Below are 27,740 nucleotides of genomic sequence, written 5' to 3' on the forward strand. Positions count from 1 at the left end.
ACGTTTTGTCCAACGTTAATCTGATTTTGTATAATGATAGTAGTTGTGCATTTGCTAGTAAATACGAGTCTTTCAAAGTCCGTTGCTGTGATTGTGGAGTGACCCCGGAGAGGAGAGCGGAGCATCAACCGCGGCGGCGCACGTCACGTGACTACCTTGTCTGCTGCTGGCCGAGTGAAGCGTGTTAGCAGGTAATAAAAAACACAAATTTCCTTATGTTTATCAAGCTCCGCTTATGTATTTGAACACGTTTAAATCATACTCTTACGCGTGGTTTCATTGAAATGTAAGGGCGCTGGCCTCGCTGCTTTGCTTAGACGAGGTTATGGGGTATTTCTTTCGCTATTTTTGTGTTGTCTTGTTCCCCGGCAAGCAATGTCGGGATGGGATTGTGCACTGTGAGGCCATTTTCGTTAGAATTGATACAGCTTTGTTGTTAGCTAGCTAGCGTGTTTTGATGTCCGAGGACAAGGCTGTTTCACTGTCATTGAGAAAACTATGTCATATTAACCTGAACTTATCTATTCATATGTGTAAGACTCTAACCAGCCAGCTAAGTGACTGGTGGCTATCGACTTCGACCAGATTTAGTTAGCTTCGTTAGCTAGCTTCATCCCTATCCTGCATCGTTAAATATCGACGGCATTGTGTCAGCTATGTGTAGCAAGCTAGCTAGCTAATCTCAGCTAACGCTAGCGAGGACAAAGGGGTCCCTAGTACCACCAGCACCAAGTCGGTCAGTGTTGTTGAAAACGACACCACGAGAATCGGATTTACTTTTTTGCAAGCTGGATAGGTAACTGTTATTGAATAGTCGCATAGGAAGACTTGCAAAATAAATAACACTAACGGTAGCAGGTTCAAAACAATGCTCCACTGGCATTGCTGTTATCATATTTACTGTTAAGAGTCACTTAATAACCAGATAGCTGTCAATGTAGACACACGACACTGACGTTGGGTGTTACTTGTCATCTCTGTTAGCTGAGTGTAATATGCTGGATAAATGAAGAGATGGATTACAACTCTTGTAGTCAGCTAAGTAGCTAAGAAGAGTTTTGCTGATGGTTGTTTTGTTATTGTTTTGTGGCCAAGAGGGTCGATGCAAATTCTTCCAGTGGTATATTTGATTCGCATGCCAAACACAGATTACAACTACTGCCGTAGGTTTCTTAAATATAAAAACGATATATATATATTTTAGCTGCAGTAGCTGTTTCATTACAATTAGAAGCCCGTCCGTTCTTTTGCATTAGCTTTGTTCAGTCCAGCAGCCAATGGCAACAGTGTATTGGCAAACGTCATTCAGCCACTCAGCTGCATTGCTATTGTTCTCTGACATAAAACAAATGGGTCAGTGGGTATATCGGTACTTATTAACAATAGTTTATTCTAGTAATGGTCACCATGAGCAAAGTTTGCAAATTCCAATTGTAGTACAATGGCATTGTGTAGTTGCTGTTTCCATGTGTGTGATCTCAGCACACTTGTGCCATATAAAGTAGAGTGTGTGACTGTGGTTGTGGCAGTTTAAGTTAACTTTTGATACTGAAAATATGAGTGACTGGTGGACTGGCCTAACACCCAATTTGCAACATCTGGAGCATATTTTTATTGATAGGTTTGGAGCTGACTAGTCTTGCACATTGGAATGTGCAGGACTAGTCAAATATACGTAGAGAATAGTTATACATTTTATTGAATTAGTTTAGGTTTACACGTTTGCCAAGTTTTCAACAAGGCTGTCTACATGTAATCATAAGTTGCTTTACGCTCTCTAGCAACAAGAGTTGAGTAGGGTCAGGGTGTAAGATGGTGTAGTGTTGGTTCTGCTTCACACACACTGTGGCATGCTGTTTGGGAGGCCTACGGGGTGTAAGAGGACACTGGGCTGCTCTCCCCTCCTTGGCCTAGATTTTCATCATAGCAGTTACATCACCAGGCCAAGTGTGTGTGTGTGTGCGTGCGTATTACAGCCTCCATAAGGGTCGTATTCATGATTGTGCAATTGGCCTAACTGTACGAGAGACATGTCTGGTATTTATTAGACGCTGTATAGCCTGCGCCACTCGGACGAGAGAAAGTACTGAAGCTCTGCTGTACCAGACTGCTAAATGAATTGAATTTGTCTTTGGGACATATCTGAAAGTTGGGAATTTATCATTTGACAATTTCAAGTCCGTTTCACTCATCCCCCCTGTTTCTTGTTTCCCTTGCAGATTTTTCTATTTTGTACATACAGAGTTTTGTATATACTGTATATGATGAGCTCGCTGGGCGGCGACAAGGCCCGGGGCCCTCGGGAAAAAATGCTGCCCGCTGCCACACACACCTCGCAACCACAGAAACAGATACAGGTGAGCAACCACAATCGCATAAAGATGAAAAGATTATGCAAACACACACACACTTCTCAACCACAGAAATTTTGAGATAGGTGTGAGATAAACCCACAGCCCACACACACAGCCTGCTTGGTCAATATTGTAGAAGAACCTTATTTATTTATTTATTTTTTATTGCAAGCATACAGTAAATGAACACACATTTTTGATAGTGGTAAGATGCAGCTACTTGCGTAGCAGCTAGTTCTTGTTTGTCAATAATCTCAGGCAATGAAAACGTAGCTAACATTCTCCAACCATCTATTATACAAACACCTTCTCACTTTGCTCTTCCTCTTTGTCTCCTTTATACCCAAACCTTTCCCTTGTGTCTTTGTGTCTCTTTGTTGCAGGCTACTGCAGAGCAGATCCGGCTCGCCCAGATGATCTACGACAAGAATGATGCTGACTTTGAGGACAAAGTCAACCAGGTGAGGAACCCTGGGCTCTGTCCTGGTGGTGTTGGCCCCAGGATACAAGACTCATTGTCTGGGAACTAGGCTGAGTCAGAGTGTAGGCTCTTATGTTCTTCCATGGAAGTACAGACTCCTGCATGTTGACACATGATCCGACAAGTGAAAAATGCACTTGTGTTGATATGTGATGCTATGGGTGAGGCTTTATAACTGTATGCTGTGGTGCAAACTGCTGAGTTTGCCTTACATATTTGTCAAGATGCTTCAGAGGTCTTATAGCAAATTGATGCACCTTGTTGTCTGGCACACATTTTTGCTTCCCCCAGCTGATGGAGGTGACGGGGAAGAACCAGGATGAGTGCATGGTAGCACTCCACGACTGCAACGAGGATGTCAACAGAGCCATTAACTTCCTCCTGGAGAGCACTTCGGACACGGTGGGCCACTCCTCTAGACCCACCTTACTTTCTCGAGTCTTCAACTTCACTTTCTGCTGATTGTGCTTTTAGATTTTCTGAAGGGATGTTTTTTGACAGCTGGTTGGAGGGGGGATATGCAGCAGTGGTCTATGATGACTTTTGTTTTTTTAGTGTGCACTTGAAATTGGATAATTTGGGAGCACGATCTGTGAAAATAACTCAAAACACCCATTCCCACTTTGAATCTCAAGTTGTACAGATTTCTAGATCGGGAGCATGTGCTACAGAAATTCTAACACTGTAGGACCTTAGGAAGTACAGTTGATTCATCCCTCACTTTCATGGCTACAAATCAAACGGAATGACAAATTTGCCATCAGACATTTGGAATAAAACAGGGCCTGATGATGTAAGCAGACGAAACACTGCTGCATGCTGTTTCCAGGGTTTTTGTGGCTCATCACTCCTCTAACTATTGGCTGTCTCCGCTATCCCAACAGGTGGGTTTGTTTGGCTGAGGTTGTGAAGAGTTGAGCTTGAGTGGGAAGAGACATGGTAGAGAATGATTTGCTGCACATGCTCCAGCTCACCTCTCTCCTGTCATTAGTACCGTAGATTGATTTGTGGTTGGGTTGGTGGGAGACTGTCTATTCATATTGAGTTTAGAACTAGTTCAATGAGCACATTTTCCTTTTTTTTCCTTTTGTACATCTTTGAAACTTGTGGTTCCCACACATTCCTGTCCTGAAAAATTAAAAGACTACCTCTCCTGTCATGGAAAATGCACAGAAAATGGGGAAAATAAATAAAACTTCATGGAAAACAGGTGGTTCTAAAGATGTTCTGGAAAATGTTTACCAAAAAAACACCAAGTTTGTTACTTGTGTTTGGTTCAGGAGAGGCTTTCTTTTTTTATGGAGCTCCCCAAATTACACAATGGCACATAAAAACCATAATTATTCTCAAGGCTAACAAAATACAATACAGATGGGGCTCCCTGCAAGTAGAACTATTATTTTTGAAATAGAGGATTGAAAACGACATAAATGAAAGCCTGATAATGAAATCTATCTCTCCACTCACCCATGCCCACCATACAGTTAGCTCTCTATAACATCGGGGTTCTTTTGGGCTAGCATAAAGGCATACTATTGTACCCGTTTTCCTCTTCTGCCCAGAGAGCAATGTCAAATAGCCTACCAAATGTCTGGCAAACACTTGGGTGTTGTTCTGCCTGAGTGTTGTGAGTCCTAGTGAGTATCCCGGCATTTCTGAGGAAGGCCAGCCAGCACAGATGGCGAGGGGGTGGGGTGCAGGGGAGCCAGCCAGCCAGCTAGCCTGTCAGTTGCCCATGTTGTTGTTTTGGTTTCGTGGAAGTCCAAAAATAGCAAGCGGCTGGTTTTCCCCTGTATATGAAAGTCACTACTGTAATGGTATGTAATCCTGGGAGTAAATCTGCCTCTACTATGATCTTCACTGTCATGAACCAAAGGAATAGTTGCCTAATGATTATGTTATTGTTATGCTGCAGGGGTGTTAAGACATTAGGTGTGGGATAAGAGTGTCCCACTGTAGAATAACATACTAACTGAAGTGACTGTATAGTTATTATCCGCATGTTGTTTTGAATATAATATTCAATACATAATCCTTTGCCAAAATGAATATGCACTGCTGTAGAAATTCTATTGAGTCCCTATTTTACTGGGCATATTCTAATTTTGACTTTGTAGGAACAATGAAACAAATTACTACTATATTGTCTTTATAAAACAATATCGCTAGATGATAAATATTTTTGTATTTGTGTTAATATTAATGAGACACACATGGCCTATAGAGTTTGTACTTATTTCACTCATCCTGCATCTTGTCTTTTTTTCCCACTGTGCCGTCGCTCCTGCTGTGTCTAGACCTCATGGGAGACAGTAGGGAAGAAGAAGCCCCTGGTGAAGGAGGGACCATCAGAGAGCAAGGAGAACAAGGAGAACAGGGAGAAGAAAGGAGAGAGGGAGGGTAGCAAGGGCCGTGGGGCCGCCAACCGCAGGGGCAAAGGGGCCAGTCGCAGCCGACAGGGTACGGAGTCTAGACATGGCCATTGCATTTTTTTTAAAGCTAGTTCAGATTCCCCTGTCTCTTTTCCAGCTTTCAGTATCATGTTTGATTACATTGTCCTATTATTCATGTAGTTTCTCCTCTCATTTGTGTATATGTATGTGTGTGTACACATACAGCACGTCCAGAGGAGAATGGTGTGGAGGTGACACCAGTGGACAGAGGTTCAGAACGAGGTCGGAGGGGCAGAGGTGGCCGAGGTGAGCGGATGGACAGTTGATACTCTGTATACTCAGTCAGTAGACCCAACAGTTGTTGACTTTGGTGTGTATGTTTATGCAGGATCTGGAGGTCGAGGCAGAGGCAGAGCACCAGCAGGGAGCAGGTTCTCAGCCCAGGGAATGGGGTATGGCGATAAACCACACATGCACACACACAGGGGTTTTCACTTCATATTAAAGTAGTGTGCTTGTCTTGCATCTGTCTTTTAGAATGGGTTCCTATGGTCTTATGTTTGCTCCTAAAATATTGTGTGAGTCTGCAAGCACTGATCTCTTGCAAATACCACCCAAACGATAAAGTTACCCCACTTAAGCCCCTACAGCAACACTGAATACAAACACTCCACACACACACACACACACACACAGTTTTTTTTTGTGCTGTTCATACAGCCGCTGTGCAAAACCTTGGACCACCATAGGTGCTAATTTATCCAGCGTTTGAAACTCCAGAACATTTTGTTTGTTTGGGAACAGGATTAACTTAATCTTCGGTCACCCACTGTCAACCACACGCTGCCCTCTAGCTAAATTTCTATATAATTCTGTCAATATTGCTCTCCCCAATCAATCTCTGACTTGATCTATTCCTTTGCTCCTCCCCAGGACCTTCAACCCAGCGGACTATACCACAGAGACTGGGGCGGGGACCACACAAACGGAGGTCTGGGAAACAGGAGCCAACAACAGCACAGATGGGACAGGTTAGCTCCACTGAGCAGCACTGACACTGCTTTCAGCTTATAGAGGCGTTTTTGTGCACACGGAAAGATGGATAGTACCGTGTAGACCCTATAAATGAGGCATATGTTGCAAAAGAACATGAGAGGCTCTGGCCACTGTTGCTTGTTTTCTCTCCTACTTGTCTCACATGTATTTTAACCTTGACCCTTTCCTGGTTGTGCCCTAGTTGCCTGGAGGAATACCTTGGAAGACTGGGCAGCTGAGGACTGGAGTGAGGATGTCAGTGTGAGTTGAACCAGCAGTTAATCGATCACAATGAAGGGAAAATGCTCTGCAGTAGTGTGTACTAAAACAATTTCTGCCTCTTATGACTCCTCAGCTCTCAGAGACCAAAGTGTTCACCTCCTCGTGTGCGCCTGCTGCTGAGAACCACATCACTCCTGGGCAAAGGTACGTAACTGGTTCATGTACAGTGTAATACATCAGCCATAATCTCTCTTGGTGAAGTGTAGCTCAATCTCACAAACCACCCACAGCTTTATATTAGTATTGCAGTTTTTGCAGAAGCAGTACTCTTATTTTGTAGTGTTTCATGACAGATTTACAATCATCAGCTTGCATAACATTCACACTTGCATATACAGTATGTAAAGCCTTGTAAACAATTATTTACACACACGTGTTTTGGCCACAATTTTCCAAGAAATTACGCTCCAGATAACTTGAGATTATCATGTGCTCCATACGGACAACCATGCTGTTATGCTGCTAGCAAGTGAGAGCATGGGAGTTGCACAATGGCAAATTATGTTCTACAGGGAAACACTGTAGTTGCAGTTACCCCTTTATTCGAAAGCCCTATCAGTGGAAAAAAACGTGCTTTTGCTTTTTGGTGGCATCTGCACAAATGTGGAGTGTCTTTGTTACTATTGACCCTTTTGTTAATATTGTACTTATTTGCAATACATTATATTGCATTGCCAAGTTTTGTATTCATTGTGTCCTGCAAAGAAACATTTTTGAATTGAATGGATTTTAACAACCATTTCCCCACCAGTCTGGACCTGGCCTCTCTGCTGCAGAAGCCTGTGGGTGGAGGAAGAGAGGCACCCTCCTCCTCCTCCTCCTCTCAGAGTCTGGTCTTCACCAACTCCCACCACCACCAGCCGCAGCAGCAACAGCAGCCGCCCCCCAGCCGCAACGGCACCGGCAGCACAAGCTACGCACACGCTGCCCTGGTAAACACACAGTCACTTGTGATACTCCACACTCCCTGGTTAATTATACTCTTTGCACGCTCTTCATTTATTTGACTGTTTCCAGTCAGTACTATGTATCCTTTTTTGTTTCTCATATACACATTCCTTTGTTTCTCACACATAAATACGCACATACACAATCACAGAGATCGTATGTTATACTCTCTCCTTCTGTCTTTGCCAGTCGTCAGTGCTGGGAGCAGGTTTCGGGGACCTGGGCCAGTCCAAGAGGAGTCAGCCCAGCGCTGGAGCTCAGATCCTTGAACAGCTGAAGGGTCCCGGCCTGGGCCCGCTGCCCTCATCCCAGGCGGCCCCTCCTGCCAGCACCCAGGGGGGCAACACCTCCATTAGCCGACTGCCAGGCCTGGGAGCCCCTGTACCTCCGCCCTCCTCCTCCAGCTGGGACATGAAGGCTTCGGAATCCAGCGCCTCCTCACTCTCCTCGCAGTTCAGCCGTGAGTATTTGAGTGGGAATGGCCAATAGCGAGTGTCAGTGTGCAGGCATGCATGCAAGCATGGCAAATAATCAATTGTGTCTGTTTTCCCTGTGCTTATATAGGTGTATATATGACTATGTTAATCCCTTGGACTGTGCATGTGTTTGTGTTTTTGTGTGTCTGTTGCTCCAGGTGAGTTTGGCCTGCAGCCGGAGCCTTCTCTGGTGCTGAGCCAGCTGGTCCAGAGGCATGCTGGCCCCTCCTTGCCTCTGGCACGCCAACCCAGCCCCCCAACACAACAACAGCAACAAGTACACCCTACTTCAGCCTCGCCTGCCCTCCAGGCCAGCACGCCGGCCCAGGGAGGCCCGCTGATGGCTGCTGGCAGTGCCAAGCCTCCTGCCCCCAGTGCAGGGCTGGACCCTCAGGGCAGCAACACACCACAGCAGCAACGGGCACAGCTCAAGGGCCAGAAACGAAGGATACCTCCCACATCTAAGGTAGGGTTGGATGCTGATGGACAGAAGATTACGATGACACACTGATAAATTATTTTTATTGCGCATTTGGCTACTCAGGGTTTTAGCGTCAGGGTTTTTGATCTAAAACTTCAGGGTTTACAAAAATCATCATTCTCCAGTTGGTTTAGGTCTGAGATACTACTTTTTAAGGTAAAAATGCACACATATTTTACCAAAACATCTCAGATTGGCATTTCAAACAATCTTGTAACCTACTTAACCCAAATACCTCAAGTTCTTTCTTGCTACATGACACAATATCATTAATTAAATGAACATATAATCATGGTGTTGAGCTCTGTCAATGCACCACCTTCCTGACAGATCCCCTCCACGGCGGTGGAGATGCCAGGCTCTGCTGACGTCCCTGGTCTAAACCTCCAGTTTGGAGCACTAGACTTTGGCTCAGAGTCGGCATTGCCTGACTTTGGCGTTGTGGACAACTGTGTTAGCGGGCCATCCAGGGAGTCCACACCGGCACCCGCCCCAGCACCACCTGCACCGGGACCAGGAGCACAGAGCCAGACCAGCCTGTACTCCAAACCGCTCAGGTACTGTCAATACACTGTCATTCAGGCAATTAATGTGTAGAAGTAATTCCGGTTATTTTCAACCTGGGCCTTATTTTCCTGGTTTTTGCCATCATGCCAATCGAATCTGATCAAAATTTCGCCAATTACTTCAATGTAGAGCTACGTACTTCTCAGATTGCAGGGAGTGCTGCTCTCTAATAAAATCCAACGGGGCCAAGCAAAACTCAAACCACCAAACCCAAAAGCACTACAATGAGACCTGCCTATATCAGATCTTCCAATTATCCATGGCCTGAAACTTGAATATATTGCCCATTTAACTAGCGTGAGGTAGTTAGAAAGTAGAACGTTCAAGTACCCTGATGCCACGTTCACATTATATCAGATTTGCCATAAATACAAACTGCCAACTGGGGAAAAACGTTCACGTCAACCTCTGAGTGGTAATCTCAAGTAGAATTTTTTGCAGGCTCCAATATCTCCCACTTGGTGTCACATATTGCAGAAGTGTGTCAACACAAGCGGTAAACATAACGGGGAATACACTGTCAGCAGTAATGGGATTACAATCAACCCTACTTACAAAAACTGAGCAATATCTGCTGCTGGTTGTTTATGGTTTATTTTAAATTCATAAATCCAAATGATTTTGGACGTGGTCGAGTTAAACGTGAACGCTTTCGAGTTCCTGTTCTTCCACTTCTTCCAATATGTTCCAATATTTATTTATTTTTTTTAAATAGTGGATGTATCTTTCTTGAATGAAACTCGTGTCAGTAAAGTTTTATTTTTTCCCTTTTATTCCTCATCTGAGCTAATTGCAAGTGATGCCTCCTTCCTAACTTTGTGTTTTATCTTTTTCTCTTCCTCATGTTGTCTCACAGTGATTCACTGGGCAGCCCTCTGTCCGTCCCCCTGCCTCTGCCGCTCTCCTCATCGGAGCCGGTCTACCCCTCTCCCTCGGTGGCGCTGCCCAGCCTTACCCCCTCCTCACTGGGCACTGTCAGCTCTGCCAATCCTCCTTCCTCCTCTTCCACCACCTCCACCAGCTCCTCCTCTGTCCCCTCCTCCTCCTCCCCCTTCTCCACAGTCGGGGGAAGTTATGACGGGACCATGGCTCCCCACTCACGACTGGCCTTTTCCCAGAGCAAAGACGCCTCGGGACCAGTCATGGTGAGTAGAAGAAGTCCACACAAATGTTCATATCTATCTAGAGGGTTATTAAACTTAGCTGTAGCTTTGGTTTACTGAGATGAGAATTCACCCTAAAGCAGAGTTTGTGTATACAATGTCACAAAATGTCATGGAAACATTTTGGGAGAAAATTTTACCTGTTCATTGCACAATATTTTTAAAAAGGCCTTTTTTCTAAGTAAAGGGCTCAATAAAGCTAATATTCAATTGTAAGTTATGCTTTCATGTTGGCAGTCATTTTTTCAGAGTAGGTGTCACATGATAACTAGAAACCAAGTTTCTAATAGGTGATATCCTCAATAGACTCAGTCTAGAGCTGGATTTTCTCTTCTTATGTGACGCATTTACTCATCCCATAAAATATTCCTCTTTCAAACATACACTGAAATAAACAAAATGTCTTCTGCGTATCTTGCGTATTCCAAATGTTACATGTATATGGTAGAGGTGATCTATTATCAGTATACCGAGACACTGACGCTGTTTGTTCTTGTCACCAGAATGGTCTGAATGGTGTGAGGACCTCTGCTGCTCTAGACAGTAAGTTATCTAATACGGATTTATTATAATCAATGCATGCTTTGTATTATAAAGGTCTACCAACAGTCACCTCTGTTGGGTTAATCAATCATATTTTGGATCACTCAAAAATACAGTAGACATGGAGATACATGGGGATTATATAATTTTGCATACACTGTAGTCAAATGCTAGAACTGTGATCATCTTTCATGGCAAGAAGAATGTGACTGATTTAAAAAAAAAAATAAAAAAAATATTGCCTACTCTTCCCAGCTTCATCAGCGTCCTCCACACCGAAGCCGGAGTCACCGTCTCTGAGCATCAGCACCAACAGTGCCCCAGCTCCCTCGTCCCACTTGCCCTCCTCCCTGCCCGCACACAGCTCCACCACGCTCTCCAACCTGGCACAGGACCTGCCCTCAGCCAGCCAGCTCAACACGCTCAACAGGTGACACACAAACACACACATGACAAGATGGAGAACAGCATTGAAAAGTGGCAAAAGATGCATAGAATGTTTTTTGTGCAATACATATGTAATAAAATAAGTTGATCCAGCTGTGGATATTGATTTGTTGCAGCAGCACATAGCACACAGCAAAGAAAATAGAATAGAAATAGGAGTAGAGCAAACTACAACATGAGAACATAGAACATGAGAAGTAGAAATATATGAATGCAAAGCATGTGCTTTCAACTTGAATAGTCAAGATGGGGCAGATCACCTGTTGCTGCAGCTATTGCATGTTTTCCAATATATAAATTATTTCCGAATACATTAAAGCTAGTCTCTTCCATTGGGGAAAAATACTAGAATGCGCAATGGGTTGTCTCACCTTGACTCCAAGAAATTACTTCTAGCCTAATACATTGAATTGAGGAGAAGTAGTAATGAAATGCTAACTGTGAGGTGCTATGAAGTTGCGATTGCCATAGCAGTATACGTGCTGAGATGTTGAGGAGAAACTGATCTTTTTCGCATTACTCTCTTCCCCCCTCCCTGCCTTCACTCTCTGCTCCCCTCTGCAGCCATGCCAGCAGTCATTCCTCAGTCTCAGCTCTGGGCTCCAGCTCTCTCACTGTAAGTACTGCCTACCACCAGCATAATGGCTGAAATACCAGTTCCTTTGTAATGATATGCAAACAAACTGCTGAATGTGTATGACACACTGAAACACAAATCTACATAGTTAGATACATAGCAATGATAGTATTACATGTTCACATGGCCATGTAGGTCACTAGATATCAGATGAAATCAAACAGTAGCCACAGCCAAAGAATCAGAATCAGATCTGTATTAATGCCAATACACAGACAACACATGCATTGTTAAAAGAAATCTGAAAATCTGGAGAGACGATACGTTTCAAATGACCACCTTTTCTACTCCTCCTCTCTCAGTACACCAGTGTGGACAGCAGCAGCGTGAGCTCTCTGGCTCCCTCCTCTGGCTCATACACCTCATCGCAGGCCCCGGCCCCAACGCTCCACTCGACCCACATCAACAGCAACAGTAGCAGCAGCATCAGCCATCTGGCCAACATGCCCAACATGGGCAGCAATATGAGCAGCGTAGTCAGCGGTATTGCTGGCACAAGTGGACTACACTCTGCTGCTGCCGGCACCAGCACAGTGCTGGGACTTGGCTCCAATGGAGCTACTGCCACCTCCAACCTCTCAGCACCCAGGACCACACCGCTGCTCTCATCCTCCACTGGTACACACACACACACACACACACACACACACACACACACACACACACACACACACACACACACACACACACTACATTCCCAAAGTCAGCTACTGGGAATGACAGGAAACATGGGAGTTAACGTTAAGCATTAGAGTGTGATGGGTTGCTTTCACTCGTACCATTTTGCTTCACTAATTGAATTATTACTAATGCTTACTAGGAGGAATGTCAAATGGCCACAGAGTGGAGCTGTTACTTTAAGTGAAAGTAAAGCAACATGATGATTGTTGTGTCCTTGTGTTGACAGGTAAAGCTCCTCCTAACCTGTCCCAGGGAGTGCCTCCTCTACTGCCCAACCAGTATATCATGGGCCCAGGGGGGTTGCTGCCAGCATACCCAGTAAGTAGCCATTACAGAGGATTGATAATCATTTTGGTGTGCTGCATAGTTTGTTTTTTTCCAATGAACACAACACCTGCCACCTACCAATCACATCTATACAGTCCTGTCTGTCCAGCTGTCATGAAATAAAGGTCGTTCTATTCTTGAACTACGCCTGTTTTGCCAGTAATTTGCGCATGATTGCCATATTCACACTTGATCCCAGCAGTTCACCCCACAAAGAATAGGAGTATGAACAGTTGAAGGGGATACTTCTGACAAGTGACTTTGTGGTGATTTATAGATCCAGAGCATTCAGTAACAGTGTACCGGTGTGTATTTTACACCATGTGTTAATGTGTCTTGTTCCACAGCAGATCTATGGCTACGAGGACCTCCACATGCTCCAGTCCAGACTGCCAATGGTGAGCCTCCACCTCATCACCACACTCCAATGAGAGCTCTTCACTGATGCTCACACTAATACTCCGCACTGTAATAAGCCATTATAGTTCTTTTAATGGCATATGATTCTGTTGACCCTGTGATAGTCTTTTACTCAGTTCGAGGTTGGGAGTAATTGCTGATGGTTCCTCTGAAAAAGAATTAGCATTCACTCTTGGTTGGATCCTCTCCTGATCTTCTCCTGTCCCTTAGCCCTCTTTGCAGGATTATTATGGAATCACATTCCCTGGCCCCACAGCTACTCTCTCTGGCAGAGATGGGGGCCTAGCCAACAACCCCTACTCAGGTAAAGCAACTTCACCCTTGGCAGTCCTCCTTTCCAATCCTGTAACTGTTCTGTCACTGTGACCTCACTTGACATCTCCCTTGTTTCTCAGGTGAAGTCACAAAGTTTGGCAGGAATGACTCCACCTCCCCGGCACCCCCCACCAGCCTGTCGGCTCCGCAGCCGCCCCAGAGCCAAGGCCAGAACCAGGCCCAGCCTCAGCCCCCGCAGGCCCAGCCCCAGCCCCAGGGCCAGCCGCAGCACCACAGCAGTCAGCAGGCCTTTCTGCCTCCGGGCTACAGCTACACAGGCCTGCCCTACTACCCCGGGGTGCCTGGTGCGGTGCCCAGTGCCGCTGCCTTCCAGTACGGCCCCACCATGTTTGTCCCCCCTGGGGGCCCTGGACCAGCCTCGGCCAAGCAGCACAGCATGAGCCTGGGCCTCGGCAACCCCTCAGCTAGCCCCTTCCAGCAGCAGACCCAGCAGCAGCCCAGCGGTTATGGCCAGCACACCTTCAGCTCAGGTTAGTGACAAGTCTACACACGCAGATTAGCACAAAGCAATTTAGCCTACATAAAACATTATATTTATAGTTTGAGAATTCCATTTGATTCCAGGTGAAGTAAATCACACAAACACTCTAAACAATGTTGAGTTAAGTACATCTTTGCACAGATTTGCACAGAAAAGTATGTGAATTGTATGAATTCTGAAGTTGATGTTTTCCTGTTCAGGGTATGAGGAGCTGACAGCGGGGCCAGCAGGAGTGGACTACAGTAAAGGCTACAACAACTCCTCACAGGCACAGGCCAAATCTGCTGCTACTGGGCCTGGGAAAGGTACGGGGAAACAGAAATATCGCTCAGTCTTTCTAATATTCTAGTTTGGTTTTTGTAAAGTCATGTAAAATTATGACACATAAATGTTTTTGCTGTCAGGCGTCTCAGTGACATCCAGTAACTCGGGTGTGCCAGACATCAGTGGAAGTGTTTACAATAAGACCCAGGTGAGCCTCAGCTCTCCATTACCTTCATGTTTCTGTTCTATGATTCTACTATTATTCTGTTGAATACTTACTGTGTTAAAATTAATTCAGATGAATAATTCAGCCCACTTTGTTCTTGTTCCTCTTCCTGCACAGTCCTTTGATAAGCAGGGTTTCCATGCAGGGACCCCCCCTCCCTTCAGCCTGCCATCAGCGCTGGGGGGTCCAGGGCCTCTCAACCCTGGAGGAGCCCCTGGGGGTTATGCACCGGCCCCCTTCCTCCACATCCTGCCTCACCAGCAACCACACTCACAGCTGCTGCACCACCATCTAGCTCAGGATGGACAGGTAACATTCCTTTTTAATAACGCCGTCAGTGAAACATGCACCCTCAGATCCAGCAGTCAGTGTGGTTTTCACTTGTGTGGCATGTATGCTGAGACAATTGACTTATACTTTAGACTTCAAAGAAAATAGGAAATCCACCCTAAAACACACCCTAACACAGCTATGAAAGAGATATTGGGCATGTACCTTGCATTTATGGGCCTAGGTGGTGTATTTTTCTTATTTCCATGGATAACTGCCCAATGCAGTTTAATGCAGTGCATGAAACATGTTTTGTTTTGATTTAAGATATAGACACGCTCAAATGTTCACAAACTAGTTGACTAGCTAGCTATTTATATGCTCATACACCCACCCTTGACTGAAAGCAACACGTTCATGTCTGTGTCCACTTTCAGTGCCTCTGGGGGTTGTTGAAAGTGATTCTGGGAAATGTAGGAAATCACTAACTGAACTAGAAGTAGATGAGGCTGGTTGAGGGCAAGTGGGTACATCAAAAAAGTAAATTACAACACTTATTCACAAAATAACAAAGCATTGGAATGCACTGAACATCACAAATTGATGATGTATAAGTGCAAGAGTATCTGAGGGTTCCTTTTAAGGTTAAAGAAACTGGCTTGTTGGTTCAAATCCCCTAACTGATTGAGGGAAACTGGCCTGGCAAAGTCATTGAGTAACACTGTTCCCTCCCTCAGCAGCTCCTGACAAGGTGCCCTTGAAGAAAGCACTTGGCTCCAAATGACTATTTTCACTGGGCAGCAGATTTGAATGTACAGTATATAATTGTATGAGTGTGAAATGGGATGGTACTGAAAAAGAGCATACATGTTCAGCAAAACTTGGCCAAGTAAAGAGAGGGAATAGTTTCCTTTGGTACCATAAGTTTCTATTCAAAGATATGCATCCTGTTTTGTCTTTCCATGTTCAGGGTGGTCCTAGCCAGCGCGGCCAGTCCAGCAGCATGCAGCAGAAGAGCCAGGTCAACAAGTCCAGCTATGGCAGCTCTCCCTACTGGGCCAACTGAGATGGCTAGGTCGACATTAACGTGCGTGTGCATGGACAGACGCCAACACACAGCACCACACCTGCCCATCTGACTGATCAGATCATAGAGGGACAAAGCATTTTACAGCACCAAGCTAAAAACACACACACTACCACCCCTTTCCCCTTTGCTCTATATATCCCCTTTTCAAATTTATGGCTGTTGTATGTAAAATATATTTATGTATGTATTTATACAGTATATATGTATTGGTAGGACATGAAATGTGGTTTTCTGCATTTGTTTTTTATTTTGAAGGACATTTTATTTCAAAAAAATGTGGAAAGACAAGAATGCTAAATCATGGAGAATTAATGAAGTTGATGGTGAATATACTTGAACACAAACAAGCATCATGTGACGTGGATTTTTTTGTATGCATACATGAACCCTGAGAATGATGTACATAAATGCTACACATCATTTTCACGGCAAAGGCCTTTTTTATTTTAGAAGAAAAAAGTTTTTGTAACTTTGGTCTCCCCCATCTGTGAATCCTTATATTGAGGGTGACTTGAGTTGATAGCTTGACTTTCTTTTTGCCCCGTTTCCCTCCATCTGTGTCTCCCATCTTACTAGTTGGTTGGTACAACCAGCCAGGCCTTGGATTTGATGTCATTTTAACATTGGTTTAATCCTTGTTGTCCAACAAATTAAAAGTTCTGAACAGTTTGTAGGGGTCTGGTATTATCTTTCACACCACAGTTCTCTTAAGTGTGTTTATTGGTTTCACATCTGCAATTGATTCACATTCAGACCAATGGATAGATGAGTGAGACTTGTTTTGCCATAGCCTATTCCTAGTATTCAGTTACATCACCACAGCCATCTTGGTAGGAAAACAGGTGATTGTAGTAAATTTACAGGTGATTACTATCAAATGACAAACACAGTGCCACATAGGTAGGAAATGCATGTTACATCATGAATACTGTGAATAGGCTGTCACTGAATGCAGGCTAGTCCACCAACATATTGTTAGCTTGTAAAATATAGCATATTGGCCAAGTTGCCATTTTTGACGCATGATTCATTCAGCTTGGGCCACAATACATTAAACAAGGTAATATGGCTTAATGAGTGCACAAGTTGTGCAGGTTGAAGCACTCTAGGGGATTACAATAACTCAAATTGCAAAGTGCTATAGAAAGTGTTATGTTTTCTATGGGAAATGAATTTCTGATGCCAAAGGCTTAATCTATATGCACAAGAAGTGATCAAACACAACAGCTACCATTTATAACCAGTTTTCAGTAAATAAATTACAATTCAAAGCTTTCCTTGCACATGCTTCTAGTTAGCAGGACATTACCAGTGTGTACCACTGTTACAAGTGACCCTTGACCCTCCAAAAGAAACAAAATGACACTGGGTATTGTATTGCATAAGATTTTTTACTAACAAAAAGAAGTTTACACTGATAAAGACAACTGTTCAGAAAGGGCAATGTGGCTTAAATGCAGTTTATTTACAGAAATACAGGCAAAATTAAATGAACTTCAAGGCACAGTTCTGAACATTTCAGTCTAACCTGCTTTCAGGTTTCTAAAATGGCGTATACAACAAAACGCTGCTTACATATATATCTGCCCGTTTTAAAGTCCAGTGAGTAAAATGAAAATAGTAAAAAATAAACAAAACAAAAAAAAAAAAACTGTACAGGAGCTCAGGACTCAGTCTCTGATCATATTGTCTATTCGGCATTGTCTTTTTTCTTCTTTTTCTTCTTCTTCTCAGACACTGGTGTTTCTGGGGTCTCTTCAGCTGGCTCTGCTTCTGTGGCCTCAGCCTTTCGTTTCTTTTTCTTCTTAGCTGGGGTGTTGGTGTCCTCTGCTCCATTCTCTGCAGCAGGGGTCTCCTCTACCTCCATCTGCTCATCTGCCTGCTTCTTCTTTTTCTTCTTTGTCACGCTGGTGTCTGCTTGTCCATTCTCCGCCTGGTCCAAGGAGCAGGAAACAATATGGTTAGGAAAAGTGTAGTCGCAGCAACAGATAAAACACCCCTCTGTTAATCAAGTGGTTGTGATGTGTGACTCGCTTCAGTGATCAAGCCCATTGGTTAGGACCAGCCAATGGTTCGGAGTCGGGTTGTTCTGGCATGTCGTACACTGAGACAGGACCACAGCTGGGTCAAATCTCAAATCAAAACATGCTTTTCCAGATATTCCAACTACCACATACCTCTGCTTCGCCATTGGTTTCACAGTTTTCCTCTTTCAGCTTCTTTTCACGCTTCCTGCGTTTCTTTTCCTTCTTATCCAGCTTCCGTTTTATCTCGGCTGCAACATCACCAGCCTGTGATGTGGTGAGAGAAACAGTTACCGTCATGACAGTCAGGGAGTGACCATTGGCCGTTTCACAAGTGTATTATGCTACGCTGCGTCAGGCTCATTAAATCAGTTTTTGCCCTCACAATGAAGTCAGGCAGAGATGTGTCATCATTCACAGCAGGCTCAAGCATTGAGAAATTCTGAAGTATGAGGTAAAGTACCAGTATTTCAAGAACCTCTAGCCAATTAAATGGCAAGATACAGGACCTTGAAACCGGGTCTCTACTCACTGTGCCACTCTGCTTTTGCATACTGCGACCTAAACAATTCAAAACGTTCATCTGAGCTCACCTCTTTCACGGCCTCTTTCATGACGTCCACATTCTTGCGTGGCACCTCGCCAGTCTCATAGAAAGACAAGCGCTCCTCCACCTGGTCACGCAGCTTGTCCCCAAACACACTCGTGGGTACCTCTGTCAAAAAGTAAAAAAGTCAGTCACAGTGCCAGCAGGAGACTACAGTAGCCTAGCAGACTAATGGCTTTGCTCAGGAATTAAGCTTATCAACATCAACCCAAGGGATGAATACTGTTGACGAAAAATATGAGCATCATTGCAAGTTACGCCACAAGAATTTAAGTTGGCACAGACCAAGAAATGCAAATTTTATTCAACATTAAGCTCCCATTCCTGCCTCTGGGATAATCTCCACTCACCAGAGAAACAGTCAATGCGCGAGGCAATGGTGCACTTATTTGCCAGATATCTGGAGATGCGGCCTTTGTTCTTGGCAGCGGCACGGCCGATGAAGGTAGAGTGGAAGATGAGGCCGTACTTGGGGGTGTTGCCTCGAGTCTTTAGGGCTCTGTGTGAAAACAGTGTTGCTTTGACATTCATAATGAACAGTTACAGCAAGTGCCCAAAAAATGTCATCCAAGGGGTTCTGTCTATCAAAGTTATGTGTAGTTTTGGAAACTGATACGTTTTGCACTCCCAGCTTAAAAAACTGCTTTTCAGTTTCGCTACCTCAGTGCTGTGTGTGGCTGCTCAGACTGTGGGGGGTGCGTTAGGGCGAGAGGGATCACTCCAGAGGAGGCTTAAGTTAGCCTTCTCCAGTCACCCTTCTCTGCTCCGGCCCAGCCCTGCCATCACTGCAGCCACTGCTTTCCCCAGCAGGGAGTGGGTGCCCCAGTACCTGAACAGGGCCTTCTCTGCTCCCAGGATCTGCACGGTGGAGGCTGGGTACTTGGCCAGGTTGGTTAGACTGCCGGCGTGGGAGATCAGGCGAGCTCCCACCTGCAGGCCAGGAAAATAATATGGTCAGTCACATCCATAACAGCAAGAGATGGTTCTACAAAACGATAACACTATTTGTTTTCAGCTAAAGCTCTTTGAAAGGGAAGACCATCAGCACCGGAGGAAGGTTTCACCACAGCGGTTCAGTGGATTGACAGATTTTGGTATAACATCATTGGTCCCGTGTTGAATGTCAAGATAACAGTACAGATGAGACTTCTACTCACCACTTCTCCGATTAAGGCTGCCAGGTTGGGGGCCACCTGACTCATCTTGGAGCGCAGGTACTCCTGCAGCTCCAGGCGATAGGCTGCCAGAGACACGACACGGCTAGAGAACCTCTCTATGTTGATCAGGTCGATTGGAGAGATGTCCATACCTGGAGGGAGAAATCAGGAGAGGGCGTTCAGAGGGATACCACTCCTCAGATAATTCTTTGGGACTTAAGACAGAACACCAATTTTACAATCTGAGGACAGCTGCCATTAATCCAATCAACATGTCAATGGATTTTATGCTTGTATATCTGGAAGCAACGTGTGGGTTGTTTCTCCCGACAGGATCCGCAGTGAGGATTTTTGCCTTCACTACAGGTTTATGAGAGAGCTACTTTACCCCCCTGTGTTAGACACCAAGGACAATTATTAGTCCAGGATGGGCAAAAAAGGGGCACGATGTGGTCTTAATCTGGTTTTCATTGTCCTGTGTGCTGACCCATGGAGCTGCGGGATGCGTCCAGGATGGCCTGGGCCTTGGCGCCGTCCATCACCACCTCCTCCAGGCTCTCCAGACTCGCCTCTGACAACTCCTTCCTGTTGCCGATCAGCTGGGCTAGGCGGCAGTACATCGAGTTGTCCGACACTATCTTGATCAGCTCTGGGAAGTGGTAGCCATACCATTCACTGGAGACATAAAACAAAGACTGTAAGTAAAAGAAATTCTGAACCAACTGCTCTGCTTCAACAGTGTGGCCGCACAATACAACAGCTGGCCAAACAGACGTGGGGTCGAAGTTGTTGTCCCCCCCTTTTCTATACAGGCAGCACTCTAGGGGTGCCGTCTGTGGTAAGCACCAAGAGGCTGCTTGGGGGTTAGGATCACTTCTTCAGGCAAAGGTGTTCAAAATGTCTTATATTTTAATCCGTTTTGTTAAAGTCCAGCTGAACCAGACCAGTGCACACAACCAGGGTCTGAAACTACCTCCCACCAAGCGCCAAATGCCACTATATACACTGACTGTGAGCCAATCAAACTTATGCTTCTCTGCTGCCTGGATGGTTAACTAGCCTAATGTTAGTTGAAACGTAATGTTATTCCCATCAAAAAGAACAGTGAATAGTCTACAAGTGCATCCTTCTCTCAACCACAAGACACAATTGAAGAGTATTAGTGGTCTGATTGAACCACAGCTCCTTACCGGACTCGCATGGAGAAAGTGTTGATGTCCTTGTCCAGCTGGTCCAACAGAGCAATGGACTGGATGATCATGTTGTCTGCCCTGTTGACATTGAACTTGACTTTGGCTCTGGAATAGCTGTGGCCCAGACCGAGCTGGGCCTTGGAGGCAGCCTGGGCCGTCAGACCCTTCACCAGGGAGTGGAAGTGCAGACGCACACCTGACAAGACGAATACAGATAAGGGTTTGTTGGAGTCAAGAGGAGTGGAGGCAGGGGACAACCCGTGATCACTGGCTGTTCAGATTTTCAGTATGAACCATCAGGAGTTTCAGGGTCACAAGATCGCATCACAACAGGCCACAGTGTTTCAAAGCCCTAACAGGACTCTAAAAGTCTTGTCATGATACCCCAAGACTACAAAAAAACCAACTTGTCAGCCTGTCGAAGATTAAGTTGCAGCCAAATTGTCTCCTCACCTCTAAATATCTCAGCCACCACCCCACTGGTCTGGATGGACAGGCCCAGCTCCTCCTGCAGAGCTGCTCCTATCTTGGAATCAGAAACCCCCAATACTGCTTTCTTCTTTCCAGCATTGGGCAGGTTTGTCTCCAGGAACAACTTCAGGTCAGCGTGGACCACACCTGCAAGTGGGAGAGGATGTTTAAAATATTTGTATGCACTTGACATCAATAGTAATGCAACTTTCTATTCTAGAGCAGAGCAACGCAAAAGTCATGGTAATGAATGCATCTCCTGATGGTGCATTCAGGCCAGCCAACCTGTACACATTACCTGTGTAAGTGTTTCGTTGAAATAAACCCCAGGCAAGCCCACCGTCCATTCATTACATGGCTGTTAATTTGCCTCTTTATTCAATTACATTTAATTTATTCATTTAACTTACAAGATTGCAAACTTGCAAATGGTTTGATAGTTCATATAAATACAATCAGAATACCATTACTGAATTGAAAATGTACAGTGTGTTTTAAGTATCTGTGTAGCAAACACAAGAAAAAAGGAAAGGGAAAAAAATCTCTATTAACACAAGCAGGTTGGCAGGTCCGACTTCTCATGCGCTCTGTAAGGCTTTGCCCAGATGTTCAGGATTTACATTATGTTGTCAGCACAGACATTCAGTGGATTGACAGATTATTGAAACATCATTACATCTGGGTAAACTGTAAATCAAGTAATAAGTAGGAAAACTACTCGCCTTCAGAAATGGCATTGATGTTTTCCAGGGCGGCCTGGGCCGACTTGAACGGGAAGAAGGCAGCGAGGCTCACCATGCTGTTGAACTTCCCGATGTTCAGAACACTCTCCTCCACCTACAACAGAGAAATTATGATGTGATTTTATTGCATGATACTATGGTAGAAATTTAAACTGTCCAACCAGCAGTGGGACGGGGGACTGGATGACCCACCTGAGGCAGCAGCATGCCGATCTCCTCCACCTCTTTGACGGCGAACAGCGCGTAGCCCGCCGCGTGCTCAAATAACACGTGCAACAGCACCTGTGGAAAGAGAAATACATTGGCTAAGAAACTAGAACTTAACTTAAAAGTATGGGAGTCTTGCTATAGCAAGCAATGTTCAGTTAATTCGCGTATTATGCCAACTAGTGTTAGCAGCTCCCACGTGGTAACAGTAAAGCTTTGGCAACGTGTTCATGCGTGACCTCCGTAACTGTCAATTTAGATAATTTGTACAATATTGTAAAGGTTAATTTTAGTTTTCAGTGCGGTGGCGTACTAACCGCAGCATACAAGGTTAACAAGTAAGTTCTGCTCATACGCGCTAACCACGCAGTCCTCTTAACGTACCCACGTGTCTGAGCGGGGCCTGGGCCTGCTGCTGTGTGAGCTAGCTGGACAGCTAACATTAGCTCTGGAAAGCCAGCTAACTCACAGAGAGCCGCAAACAAACGCAACAAAATCTAACTCTTCGATTAGTACGACTAACAGCAGCTAATCAAGTTTTGTTCCCATGTTGGTCCCATGTTGAGTTTAGATTAAGCCAACTAACGTTAGTTATATGGGTGGCTAACTTCACCACTCCTCATGCTGAAGAGGCCTTCAGTCAACAATCATATAAACACATGGAAATTGCTATTTCGAGTCACCAGTGCATGCAAAACGTCAAAAAGCCTTTCGAATGAGTGCTATACTGAAAGATATTTGTAATTAGCACCAGATACACGCCGCATTCTTACCATGATTAGAAAATCTGTTGAGACACGCAGTACGTGTCTGCTCTCCTCCTTCACCACGATAGAAAGAAGAACTCAGGAGATTTCAACAGGCTGCCACATGACCACATTACCGCGATAACGACCTTATATCGCGAGACGCACCCGGGAAGCCTCCACTCTGCCACCTGCTGGTTACAGAACAGAAAGTCACTTGGCCGTCTCGGAGCAAAAATGGAATCAGCAGTTATCAATGGTACAAAAGGCGGACCTACAAATACCACCAGTCAATGATCATCATGAGGCAGACATCTACCAATATGAACAAAAATCACCATTGAGATCATCATCTCAATCATTTCCAGAAAAGCATTATTACATTTTTCCTTTTAAGACCTTATACCTATAATATGAATTTATGTGAGCTTGAAAAGGTGCGAAAACACTGTTCTGCAAAAACAAAGGTAGGTAAACTGAGTTTGGGTGGGATTACCCTCCACCAAATCCAGGGTTATCAGTGTCAGTCTGATTAACTGCAATAATTGAAAAAGATAGATTTAGATTATCTGTGGCTCCAGTCACTGAAGAGTAACAGGACCTATAGGCTGTATGTGTATGTATAAACATTCTGCGGACACAAGTACACAATATGAAAACCCCCCAAATTGGGTGATGGAAAAATGTTTGGCTTAAAGGCAACTAAAATATTGTTGGTATGTGTGTGTGTGGGTTTGTTATTGGGGGCAATCTTGGGCTAAGTGCTACAGAACAGTTTTTTTTTTTCTAAATCATGTACTCATATACTTGAAATGCAATCATATAAATACAATGACTACAATATACTTAATTGTCCACTGCTGCAGTGCACTATGACAACAGCATGCAGGAAAAAGGTTATTGAGTATCAGACCTGGGAAGAGCACCATAAAAGTTCTTTAGAGTCATGTGTTTCCAAGGAATGGATGCATGCTGGGTATGTTTGTACAGAAATAGAAATTACCGGCAGGTCATCAGGTCATAAATGTCACATTGTGTAGGATATTACTTAAGAGTGGAGAATTTATGGCTGACCTCATTGGACAGATAGTCTTGTGGACGTTAGCAGCTGCTTTTAAAATAATAGTTACGGAACTTAACACAAATCCCTCTCTCTCTCACACTAAGTGGTCGAAATCATGTAAGCGCGCACACACACACACACACACACACACATACACACACACAGCAGAATTGTTTCATTTCATCCAAATCAAATACTCAATTTGTAGATACAAACTAAAGTCACATAATAATGTTCGAGCTTTGATTCTCAATAAGTACTTCAAGATTGTTGAATTTTGAAGGAAATTCACCTCCCGAATTGTTTAAAGGTTAATTTATCCCAACCCTGAAGTCCAGGATAAGCAGCCCCAGTCATATACGCACCATGAGTAAATGAGAAAGACTACTGTTCTGTGAGGCCATCAACCAATTTGAGCAATAATCCACTGCATCACCTCAAAAGCAACCCAAGCGTGTAGAACGTATACACTATACACTACACACAAACCACTGGATCATTTCCAGACACCACTGGACTGCGTGTCATTCAGGGAATCTTGTCAAAGGCCTCAATACAGTGTGGACAGCTTACTGCCCTAATAAAACGCCGGATTCCAGAGGAATATGTGTGTTTCCATGGGTCTGGAGGAGAGGGCTTGAAGGAGCCTGTTGAGGAGCGGATGTGAGGGAGGACAGTAAAAAGCCAGGGATCAGGAGAAGCCTTGATATAAAGGCTGGCTGGGGCAAGCTGACGCTCAGACCGGCGCAGCACTGCTCATCTCAAAGCACACTTCCCCCAGCAGCTGACACAGAACGTGAGTACAGCTTTTTCTCTCTCTCCGTCTCTCTCTTTCTCTTTTTCCCTCACCCTCGGTTACTCCTGTCTTTTCCCTCCTCGGTGTCCTGATTTTCTTCTTTCACCTTTGTGCCCAGAGTCGTCTTAGTTTTGCAACTATGGCTGGTTCTCTCCAGCTTGTTATCTCTCCTGTCACTGGGGCAGTTTGTTGTTTATGACTACTACTACTACTCTCTCTCTCTCTCTCTCTCTCTCTCTCTCTCTCTCTCTCTCTCTATCTACCCATCAATCTCTCCCTTGCATAATAACATGGGGTCCCCTGTAACTCTTTCTCTTCTACTCCACTCAGTCATTGTTTCTGGCACACACGCTGCATCTCATATCAAATACTGTATGCTGACCTATTTCGGGCGCTGAAAAAACATTCCCCACTCTCTGTGAGTGGCCTGGCCTCAGTGCCACTCACCCCTGCTCATGTGTATGGGCATGTGTGCATATGTTTGTGTATGTATTTTGTTATGTATGTAATGTATGCATATGTGTGTGTGTGTGTGTGTCCAGGACGGAGCAGAATGAGCGTGCGTGGAGCAGCAGCTGGTTGTGTGATGCTGGTGTGCCTGGTGGCCCTGCTGGCTGAGAGGACAGAGGGGCACATCACCTTCTTCAGCCCGAAGGAGATGATGCTGATGAAGGTACGCGGGTTTTGTCTGATGACACAGTATGCAGCAGTAGGGCTGGGCAAGAAGTCTTTCAGCAGAATCATATCGTGATGAAATAATATTTAGTTATTGTGATACACAATTCTGTTGTGTAAGTCAACGATCCAAAGCTAATACTAACTAAAATCTCACAAAATGAGATCTGAAACAAATTAGGGACTATTATTTGAGAATTAGTTTGATCATACTTTATTCAATTGTTCAATGCAATGGTGATTTTGCTTATGTTAACAGATATTCTTAAATATGAATATCAAAATATGTATTTATGATTATCATGATATTCATTTTGTCCATATACCCAGCCATATACAGAAGAGAATGACAGGAAAGATGGGATGATATTGAATGTGATGATGATGATGATGAATATGAGATTCAAACTGTCAAAAGTTGCCATGAGTTCCATCCTTTGCAGGTTTTGTTAGGTCTGTAAAGCTAACAAAGTTAATAAATGAATAAAGTTATTAAAAACTCCAGTGGAGGTCCCCTTGGTTTCGCTGCCAAATCTGTACATGGATAAGTTATTGATAAGGGATGAGCATAGACATCATGGCTCTTTATATGTCTATCAAGTGAAACAATGGCTGGAAGTTGTGATAGTCTATTCAGTCTTTTAACAGTGTGTCATTGGTGTATTGTGTGTGTGTGTGTGGGTGTGCGTGTGTGTGTATGTGTTTGCGTGCGTGCACTACAGGAGCGGGAGGGTAGGAAGGGCATGGAGCCTCGGTCAGAGGACGGTCAGTTTGAAGAAGCCACCATCCAAAAGCTTCCTCAAGTGGAAAGTGGTGGAAATCCTGTAAGGAGACACACACACACACACACACACACACACACACACACACACGCACACACACACACACACCCCTTCACCTCCCGTTTAATCATTGTTTTCATTTAGCTCATTGCCAAAGCATTTCCAAACTCCTTTGTCTTCTGCCTGTGTGTGTGTGTGTGTGTGTGTGTGTGTGTGTGTGACCAGGACAAAACAGTGGAGATTGCTGTCCGTCTGTCGGCCAAGCAGCTGGATCATGTTGCTCCTGTGCTCGAGGAGATCATCCATGAAATTGTGGAGGAGCGTGAGAAAGGTAGAAGTATATGATTGATGAAAGAAGCAGCGGAGTCGCATTCGTTGAAGAAGCTTCTGAGCTGACACACACACTATGGCCTTGTACGTTCACTATTATCAAATATAACAAATACAAGTCTCCACAGTGATAGTGCTTTTATGACACATGTTCTCTCACTATCTCTCTCTCTCTCTCTCTCTCTCTCTCTACAGCGAAATAGTGAGACGGAAGACACTAGGAGCTAGACGCTGCGTAAACTCTCCCATCAGCACTGAATGCACAAATGTTTTATTATGTTTCCATGAATCAATAAATAAAGGGAAGTGATTGTGTCACTCAGCTGAGTTTCCGTTTTGATTCAGCCCATTCCCCGCTCCCACCCTGGCCACAGGGTGTCAGCATCTCTTAGAGGAAGCAGTCTCTCACCGCACAGTCAGCATCTGTTCACATCTTAGTTACTCACTGACCTTATCTGAGGTCACAGGACTTTCTTGAAATGAATAATTTTTTTCCCAGAAGGGAGAAGTAGATACAATGTTGACATGCGGTCTGCGGCCGAGTATCTGCTCTCCGATGGGGTTGAAATTTATATAGTGTGTGACTTGGTAGGGTGCAGATGTAGAGTGTAACTTAGTGTTCTGAATAGAGGAATATTGATGGTAGTGTGGGCCTAATTAAACTAAACATCGGTGAAGGAAGCTGCCCACTTGATAAACCCAGTGACTTGCCTACACTCACTCACCTTGAAAGCTAGATAGCTGGTGAATGTTGCTGCCTGTCTTATGGTGCTGTAGGTTTATGACAGTATAGCCTCATGTTTTCTATGTAGTAGTAGTACACTCCCAGTCAAAAGTTTGGACACACCACATTTTCTTTATTTTTATTATTTTCCTCATTTTAGAATAATAGTAAAGACAGCAAAACCTATGAAATAACACAAATGGAATTACGCAGAGACCAAAAAAGTGTTAAACAAATCAAAACTATCTTATATTTTCGATTCTTTAAAGTAGCCGCCCTTTGCCTTGATGGAAAGGCAAAGGTTTGGAAAGAAATTCATA

The 27,740-nt window shown here is 44.4% G+C and overlaps 3 protein-coding genes and 2 non-coding genes across 5 annotated transcripts; 2 read left to right on the plus strand and 3 right to left on the minus strand.

The window, feature by feature from the left end:
• Positions 1 to 172: 172 nt before the first annotated feature.
• On the plus strand, positions 173 to 16,571 carry ubap2a (ubiquitin associated protein 2a). The gene is made up of 27 exons (XM_071918800.2): positions 173 to 191; positions 2,220 to 2,357; positions 2,738 to 2,815; positions 3,127 to 3,237; positions 5,133 to 5,295; positions 5,454 to 5,534; positions 5,617 to 5,680; positions 6,162 to 6,259; positions 6,466 to 6,524; positions 6,619 to 6,689; positions 7,297 to 7,477; positions 7,683 to 7,953; positions 8,128 to 8,435; positions 8,781 to 9,007; positions 9,874 to 10,162; positions 10,684 to 10,723; positions 10,979 to 11,153; positions 11,735 to 11,786; positions 12,110 to 12,425; positions 12,715 to 12,806; positions 13,163 to 13,213; positions 13,446 to 13,539; positions 13,631 to 14,041; positions 14,253 to 14,357; positions 14,457 to 14,524; positions 14,660 to 14,851; positions 15,783 to 16,571. The coding sequence occupies exons 2-27, from the start codon at positions 2,262 to 2,264 to the stop codon at positions 15,876 to 15,878; spliced, it is 3,789 nt and encodes a 1,262-aa protein (XP_071774901.1). The 5' UTR covers positions 173 to 191; positions 2,220 to 2,261; the 3' UTR covers positions 15,879 to 16,571.
• Positions 16,572 to 17,274: 703 nt separating this feature from the next.
• Positions 17,275 to 23,129, minus strand: nop56 (NOP56 ribonucleoprotein homolog). The gene is made up of 12 exons (XM_078283395.1): positions 23,078 to 23,129; positions 22,290 to 22,379; positions 22,083 to 22,191; positions 21,337 to 21,507; positions 20,881 to 21,079; positions 20,178 to 20,365; positions 19,691 to 19,842; positions 19,363 to 19,463; positions 18,884 to 19,032; positions 18,520 to 18,641; positions 18,080 to 18,193; positions 17,275 to 17,835 (listed from the first exon to the last, which is right to left on the minus strand). Exons 1-12 carry the CDS (start codon positions 23,078 to 23,080, stop codon positions 17,593 to 17,595), a joined length of 1,641 nt encoding a protein of 546 aa, XP_078139521.1. The 5' UTR covers positions 23,081 to 23,129; the 3' UTR covers positions 17,275 to 17,592.
• LOC139926980 (small nucleolar RNA SNORD57) lies at positions 18,278 to 18,345 on the minus strand. The gene has a single exon (XR_011785330.1). It is a non-coding gene; the product is annotated as a small nucleolar RNA SNORD57 (small nucleolar RNA).
• LOC139926981 (small nucleolar RNA SNORA26) lies at positions 20,006 to 20,136 on the minus strand. Its single transcript, XR_011785331.1, has one exon. It is a non-coding gene; the product is annotated as a small nucleolar RNA SNORA26 (small nucleolar RNA).
• A 1,741-nt stretch (positions 23,130 to 24,870) lies between the features above and the next one.
• mlnl (motilin-like) lies at positions 24,871 to 27,018 on the plus strand. The gene is made up of 5 exons (XM_071918922.2): positions 24,871 to 24,909; positions 25,452 to 25,582; positions 26,307 to 26,408; positions 26,592 to 26,697; positions 26,892 to 27,018. The coding sequence occupies exons 2-5, from the start codon at positions 25,463 to 25,465 to the stop codon at positions 26,897 to 26,899; spliced, it is 336 nt and encodes a 111-aa protein (XP_071775023.1). The 5' UTR covers positions 24,871 to 24,909; positions 25,452 to 25,462; the 3' UTR covers positions 26,900 to 27,018.
• The last annotated feature ends 722 nt before the right edge of the window (positions 27,019 to 27,740 follow it).

The sequence above is a fragment of the Centroberyx gerrardi genome, chromosome 5, assembly GCF_048128805.1.
Source record: "Centroberyx gerrardi isolate f3 chromosome 5, fCenGer3.hap1.cur.20231027, whole genome shotgun sequence".
Taxonomy (NCBI): Eukaryota; Metazoa; Chordata; class Actinopteri; order Beryciformes; family Berycidae; genus Centroberyx; species Centroberyx gerrardi.

What these genes read in the sequence shown, in the direction of transcription:
- mlnl (XM_071918922.2), top strand. Translation starts at nt 25,463, where the DNA reads ATGAGCGTGCGTGGAGCAGCAGCTGGTTGTGTGATGCTGGTGTGCCTG. An exon ending in AGGAGATGATGCTGATGAAG is followed by an intron (nt 25,583 to 26,306) that starts GTACGCGGGTTT and finishes CGTGCACTACAG; the next exon opens with GAGCGGGAGGGTAGGAAGGG. An exon ending in TGGAAAGTGGTGGAAATCCT is followed by an intron (nt 26,409 to 26,591) that starts GTAAGGAGACAC and finishes GTGTGTGACCAG; the next exon opens with GACAAAACAGTGGAGATTGC.
- nop56 (XM_078283395.1), bottom strand. An exon ending in GCGCATTGACTGTTTCTCTG is followed by an intron (nt 18,642 to 18,883) that starts GTGAGTGGAGAT and finishes ACTTTTTGACAG; the next exon opens with AGGTACCCACGAGTGTGTTT. An exon ending in AAACCAATGGCGAAGCAGAG is followed by an intron (nt 17,836 to 18,079) that starts GTATGTGGTAGT and finishes TCCTTGGACCAG; the next exon opens with GCGGAGAATGGACAAGCAGA.
- ubap2a (XM_071918800.2), top strand. Translation starts at nt 2,262, where the DNA reads ATGATGAGCTCGCTGGGCGGCGACAAGGCCCGGGGCCCTCGGGAAAAA. An exon ending in GGATACCTCCCACATCTAAG is followed by an intron (nt 8,436 to 8,780) that starts GTAGGGTTGGAT and finishes CCTTCCTGACAG; the next exon opens with ATCCCCTCCACGGCGGTGGA. An exon ending in AGCCAACAACCCCTACTCAG is followed by an intron (nt 13,540 to 13,630) that starts GTAAAGCAACTT and finishes CTTGTTTCTCAG; the next exon opens with GTGAAGTCACAAAGTTTGGC.